The 7,135-nt window shown below is 41.7% G+C and overlaps 1 protein-coding gene across 4 annotated transcripts in view; it reads left to right on the top strand.

Moving 5' to 3' along the window:
* PIK3C2G (phosphatidylinositol-4-phosphate 3-kinase catalytic subunit type 2 gamma) overlaps window positions 1-7,135 on the top strand; it is a 122,244-nt gene that overhangs the window by 86,386 nt on the left and 28,723 nt on the right. For all 4 annotated transcript variants that reach the window (XR_012691473.1, XM_075210831.1, XM_075210830.1 and 1 more), the window contains exons 22-24: window positions 508-637; window positions 4,269-4,384; window positions 5,013-5,182. Coding sequence is in view for 3 of the 4 variants with exons in the window: in XM_075210831.1 (XP_075066932.1) it covers window positions 508-637; window positions 4,269-4,384; window positions 5,013-5,182 (416 nt within the window). In the remaining variant the exon portion in view is untranslated. The remainder of the gene's footprint in view (window positions 1-507; window positions 638-4,268; window positions 4,385-5,012; window positions 5,183-7,135) is intronic.

Here is a 7,135-nt window from a genome sequence, read left to right as displayed (position 1 = left end):
GCAGTTATTAATACATACGGCGTTAGCACCGTGTCATGTGATGCAGTTATTGATGAATACGCAGTTAGCACCGCATCATGTGATGCAGTTATTGATGAATACGCAGTTAGCACCGCATCATGTGATGCAGTTATTGATACATACGGCGTTAGCACCGTGTCATGTGATGCAGTTATTGATGAATATGGCGTTAGCTCCGCGTCATGTGATGCAGTTATTGATGAATACGCAGTTAGCACCGCATCATGTGATGCAGTTATTGATACATACGGCGTTAGCTCCGCGTCATGTGATGCACTTATTGATGAATATGGCGTTAGCTCCGCGTCATGTGATGCAGTTATTGATGAATACGGCGTTAGCTCCGCGTCATGTGATGCAGTTATTGATGAATACGGCGTTAGCTCCGCGTCATGTGATGCAGTTCATGTTCTGTTGTATAAACTTTAAGTGTTTATTGTTTCTCTATGTGTGAATTTGTAATTGTGTTTTTCTGATTTCCTGTAGGTGGGAGACGATATACGGCAGGACATGCTGGTTCTCCAATTAGTTGATTTAATGGACACAATCTGGCTCCATGAGGGGTTAGACCTGCGTATGATCACTTACAAGTGTTTATCAACTGGTCGAAAACAAGGTACATTAAAAGAGGAAGAAGTTAGTGCAAGATTGGTATTATTAAGAGGTTTAATATCCAGAAATGACCGGTGGGTTTGTGGTGTCTAATAATACATCAGTGGTGACCAGCTGTTGTATGTGATATATTGATGTATGATAGGTTTGTGACATCAGTGGTGGGTGGTTGTGTAAAGTACAAAGCTCAGCAGTGATAAGGGGTGGGGTGAATGCAGAAGACCTAGGTAAGCAACAAATAATAGTGACTAAATGAATATATAATGTCCAGCAATAAGTAATGGATAAATGAAGTGTAGGGTGTCCAGCAATGATCAGTGGATGAGTGAAGGTAGAATATCCAGCAATGATCAGTCAATGTAGAATGTCCAGCAATGATGAATGAAGGTAGAATGTCCAGCAATGATCAGTGAGGGTAGAATGTCCAGCATTGATGAATAAAGATAGAATGTCCAGCATTGATGAGTGAGGGTAGAATGTCCAGCATTGATGAGTGAAGGAAGAATGTCCAGCAATGATGAGTGAGGGTAGAATGTCCAGCATTGATGAGTGAAGGTAGAATGTCCAGCATTGATGAATGAAGGTAGAATGTCCAGCATTGATGAGTGAAGGTAGAATGTCCAGCAATGATGAGTGAAGGTAGAATGTCCAGCATTGATGAGTGAAGGTAGAATTTCCAGCATTGATAAATGAAGGTAGAATGTCCAGCATTGATGAATGAAGGTAGAATGTCCAGCAATGATGAATGAAGGTAGAATGTCCAGCAATGATCAGTGAGGGTAGAATGTCCAGCATTGATGAGTGAAGGAAGAATGTCCAGCAATGATGAGTGAGGGTAGAATGTCCAGCATTGATGAGTGAAGGTAGAATGTCCAGCATTGATAAATGAAGGTAGAATGTCCAGCATTGATGAGTGAAGGTAGAATGTCCAGCAATGATGAGTGAAGGTAGAATGTCCAGCATTGATGAGTGAAGGTAGAATTTCCAGCATTGATAAATGAAGGTAGAATGTCCAGCATTGATGAATGAAGGTAGAATGTCCAGCAATGATGAATGAAGGTAGAATGTCCAGCAATAATGAGTGAGGGTAGAATGTCCAGCATTGATGAGTGAAGGTAGAATGTCCAGCATTGATGAATGAAGGTAGAATGTCCAGCATTGATGAATGAAGGTAGAATGTCCAGCATTGATGAATGACGGTAGAATGTCCAGCAATGATGAGTGAGGGTAGAATGTCCAGCATTGATGAGTGAAGGTAGAATGTCCAGCATTGATGAGTGAGGGTAGAATGTCCAGCAATGATGAGTGAGGGTAGAATGTCCAGCAATGATGAGTGAGGGTAGAATGTCCAGCATTGATGAGTGAGGGTAGAATGTCCAGCATTGATGAGTGAAGGTAGAATATCCAGCATTGACGAATGAAGGTAAAATGTCCAGCATTGATGAATGAAGGTAGAATGTCCAGCATTGATGAATGAAGGTAGAATGTCCAGCAATGATGAGTGAGGGTAGAATGTCCAGCATTGATGAGTGAGGGTAGAATGTCCAGCATTGATGAATGGAGGTAGAATGTCCAGCAATGATGAGTGAGGGTAGAATGTCCAGCAATGATGAGTGAGGGTAGAATGTCCAGCATTGATGAGTGAAGGTAGAATGTCCAGCAATGATGAGTGAAGGTAGAATGTCCAGCATTGATGAATGAAGGTAGAATATCCAGCAATGATGAGTGAGGGTAGAATGTCCAGCATTGATGAGTGAAGGTAGAATGTCCAGCATTGATGAGTGAAGGTAGAATGTCCAGCATTGATAAATGAAGGTAGAATGTTCAGCATTAATGAGTGAAGGTAGAATGTCCAGCATTGATGAGTGAAGGTAGAATGTCCAGCATTGATGAGTGAAGGTAGAATGTCCAGCATTGATGAATGAAGGTAGAATGTCCAGCATTGATGAGTGAAGGTAGAATGTCCAGCAATGATGAGTGAAGGTAGAATGTCCAGCATTGATGAATGAAGGTAGAATGTCCAGCAATGATGAGTGAAGGTAGAATGTCCAGCATTGATGAGTGAAGGTAGAATGTCCAGCATTGATGAATGAAGGTAGAATGTCCAGCATTGATGAGTGAAGGTAGAATGTCCAGCAATGATGAGTGAAGGTAGAATGTCCAGCATTGATGAATGAAGGTAGAATGTCCAGCAATGATCAGTGAGGGTAGAATGTCCAGCATTGATGAATAAAGGTAGAATGTCCAGCAATGATGAGTGAGGGTAGAATGTCCAGCATTGATGAGTGAAGGTAGAATGTCCAGCATTGATGAGTGAAGGTAGAATGTCAAGCATTGATGAGTGGAGGTAGAATGTCCAGCATTGATGAGTGAAGGTAGAATGTCCAGCAATGATGAGTGAAGGTAGAATGTCCAGCATTGATGAGTGAAGGTAGAATTTTCAGCATTGATAAATGAAGGTAGAATGTCCAGCATTGATGAATGAAGGTAGAATGTCCAGCAATGATGAATGAAGGTAGAATGTCCAGCAATAATGAGTGAGGGTAGAATGTCCAGCATTGATGAGTGAAGGTAGAATGTCCAGCATTGATGAATGAAGGTAGAATGTCCAGCATTGATGAATGAAGGTAGAATGTCCAGCATTGATGAATGATGGTAGAATGTCCAGCAATGATGAGTGAGGGTAGAATGTCCAGCATTGATGAGTGAAGGTAGAATGTCCAGCATTGATGAGTGAGGGTAGAATGTCCAGCAATGATGAGTGAGGGTAGAATGTCCAGCAATGATGAGTGAGGGTAGAATGTCCAGCATTGATGAGTGAGGGTAGAATGTCCAGCATTGATGAGTGAAGGTAGAATATCCAGCATTGACGAATGAAGGTAAAATGTCCAGCATTGATGAATGAAGGTAGAATGTCCAGCATTGATGAATGAAGGTAGAATGTCCAGCAATGATGAGTGAGGGTAGAATGTCCAGCATTGATGAGTGAGGGTAGAATGTCCAGCATTGATGAATGGAGGTAGAATGTCCAGCAATGATGAGTGAGGGTAGAATGTCCAGCAATGATGAGTGAGGGTAGAATGTCCAGCATTGATGAGTGAAGGTAGAATGTCCAGCAATGATGAGTGAAGGTAGAATGTCCAGCATTGATGAATGAAGGTAGAATATCCAGCAATGATGAGTGAGGGTAGAATGTCCAGCATTGATGAGTGAAGGTAGAATGTCCAGCATTGATGAGTGAAGGTAGAATGTCCAGCATTGAGGAGTGAGGGTAGAATGTCCAGCATTGATGAGTGAAGGTAGAATGTCCAGCATTGATGAGTGAGGGTAGAATGTCCAGCATTGATGAGTGAAGGTAGAATGTCCAGTATTGATGAGTGAGGGTAGAATGTCCAGCATTGATGAGTGAAGGTAGAATGTCCAGCATTGATGAGTGAAGGTAGAATGTCCAGTATTGATGAGTGAGGGTAGAATGTCCAGCATTGATGAGTGAAGGTAGAATGTCCAGCATTGATGAGTGAGGGTAGAATGTCCAGCATTGATCATGGATGAGGGAAGGAGATCTTTATATGACAACATTTTGCCTCAATCTTTCGGAAAACGACCTTTATTCATTATTTGTTTTTTCCATTCAGGGCTGATTCAGATGGTCCCAGATTCTACCACTCTTGCCAAAATACAGAACAAGACTGGGATTTTTGGACCTCTGAAAGACACCTCTATGAAAAAATGGTTTACAAACAACAAGACGGTATTTATCTTTTTTGCTATTAAGCCCATCGCTTACCGCCAGGTTTTTTTGGGTCTGATGTGCTAAACCAATGTAAATTGCAGATTTGTTGGTCAGTTTTAATGTGTCACTTTATTATACACAGTCAGAGACCTGCCCATGAGGTCAGGAATAGTTCTGCATAATGCAGTCATCTATCCGGCCGTCTGGCTGGGATTCTCATTGCGTTTTAGATGAAGTTTCTATTTGTCCTTCTCTTCCCCCAGCTCCATTATAAGAAATCCAATTTCTATTCATCAACCCATTTAGTTTCTTATAGACATTAATCAACCTTGAGCTTCGAGTCTTCTTAGTGCTAACACGATGAAGGTCAGATGATGTTTACTAACCTGAAAACTGCGCTCTGATCTTGGCGAACATTTTACATTGTTGTTTCTGTTTTTATCATTAAAGTCTTTCTGTTTCTCGCCCCGTGCATCAAAATGTGAAGTTCTGGCGCTGAACGGGGAAACCAAAACTCGCAATAGATACAGTACATTTATTAATAAATGTTTGAATGTGAATATAAAACTGTACTTACATTGACAGAATATAACCGTACAGGGTTCCCTAGGTGGAATAAGTAAGACTTTCTCTATCTGATCCTTAGGCGTCTGAGAACTTTCTGCATTCCTGCGCCGGATGGTGCGTTGTCACCTTCATCCTGGGTGTTTGTGATCGGCACAATGACAACATCATGCTCACAAATGTGGGACACATGTTTCACATTGACTTTGGGAAATTTTTAGGCAATGCACAGACATTTGGGAAAGTGAAAAGGTGAGTTGTGTTACCTGTGTAAGTTGTGTTACCTGTGTCAGTTATGAGTTGTGTTACCTGTGGAAGTTGTGTTACCTGTGTCAGTTATGAGTTGTGTTACCTGTGTAAGTTGTGTTACCTGTGTAAGTTGTGTTACCTGTGTCAGTTATGAGTTGTGTTACCTGCATGAGTTTTCTATCCTGTGTAAATATTGTGTTTTGTTACCTGTGCAAGTTGTGTTACTGGTGTGAGTTGTGTTACAGACATCTGGAGATGTGCAAAAACTGGTTGTAAAGCAACGGGCATGGTGTATGGTGTTACAACTCCTTAATCTAATCCATACCTGAACTGCACTTTTCTGCCATGTTGTTATCATAAAGTATCAGTGATTTAACTATAACATCTCCTTGGAAAAGTACTTCAGGGGTAAAATTCCACCTCCACAGGGAACACTCAGGAGTTGAGTGAATTAAGTTACCATTGTTATTTCTGTTTGCTCCCTATTGTCCACTAGTGAGCTCTACAGAGAGCCGGGAGCCGGACCCAGCAGGGGTCACCTGAGGGAGGACACCTGTGGAAGGTGTGGGAAGGGGCTGAATAGTGTAAGCAGCCCACCAATTGAAACCTTTTGCAACTCCCCTGGGCAGGCAGTTCCCAAGGTGTGATTAGGAGGTGATAAAACAGGCTACCCTGGAAGCTGGACATGTATGTGACTAACTTTTGGCCAAGAGGTGATGCTCTGCCAGAGATGCGCTGTGGAGCATATCTCACTGGATTTATTTGAACTGATTTCCTCACTTGTTGGACCTGCTATAGTTATAGGGCCATGGTGTATTTAATCCTGTTCTGCAGAATAAATCATCCTTCTATTTTCCTCTAATACCGTGTCTGAGTGATTAGGGAACCACGTATCTTCACACTAGTTATTTTCAGTTCTGATTGTTACTATCTGATAGGAAAGTGACACAAATATTCAGAGCTGGAAGCACCTGAGTATCTGCTGTCTGTCCAGCCCCGACACATGGGGGTAACAGATACTGACATTGTCAGGGTTGTCTCTGCAGTAATTAGATGCAGAAACTAGTTCCTTCCAATGAATAGATTCCAAAGCTGGTGTCATCTGTTATCAGCGGCTGCTGGGCTAGAAATCTCGCAGGAAGTTAGAAGATTTTCTATGACGGTTCCAGGATTGTACGTCTGGAGTTCTGTACAGTTTCCATGTCGAAGCTTCTTGGGTCGCATGTTATCACCGCAGGGTCGTGAGAAGTTTGGCCGTGGGTCAGAGAATGATTTCCTGGGGGGGACTCAGCTTTGCGTTATTTCCATTAAAGGGGAAGACTGGAGAATAATAAAGCTTTATGTCCAAGCTGTCACAGAGCACAGAGAAAGTTTGATTTTTAAAGACAATCAGATGTAAATGTGGAATATGATATAATCAAACTCTGCACAGTTTCCCAAGGTGCAAATAGAATTTCAGCAAATCACCATTATTCCCAGTGTTGCTTTCCATAGACGACATTAATAATCTGATTTCAAACATTATTTAAACAAAAATTCTAAATTTTTAACGTTTCCTTTTCTAAACTTCAGTTTATTTTTCTGCTTCTTTCTCTGATCCTCAAAGGCGCCAAATGTTACCCGTCATCTAAGTAATAAAATAAAACAAAATACTTAATCAAAGATCAGAATAATAATCAGATAAGAGCTGACATTATAATGTAAGATAAACCAGTGTAACTGATATATATGACAATGTAATGTGACGTCTGGGAGACGACCGGACCAAGCACAGCGCAATTCTTCATCCGGTAACCTGTTGTTACACTTGTTGGTGTTAATGTGCCCAATATTGGGCATAAAACAGGAAGGATCCAGGGGCCACAGTTGAAGGCTTGAAGGGCCACATGCCTTCCTAGGTCCACTTGTTTCCCATCGCTGCTCTACAACCTGTGGCTTATTCAGACGATGGTACTC

Source organism: Mixophyes fleayi, chromosome 4 (genome assembly GCF_038048845.1).
Source record: "Mixophyes fleayi isolate aMixFle1 chromosome 4, aMixFle1.hap1, whole genome shotgun sequence".
In the NCBI taxonomy this organism is placed as follows: domain Eukaryota; kingdom Metazoa; phylum Chordata; class Amphibia; order Anura; family Limnodynastidae; genus Mixophyes; species Mixophyes fleayi.
Note: the sequence above shows the minus strand (reverse complement) of the source record. Positions and strands in the feature narration are given on the sequence as shown.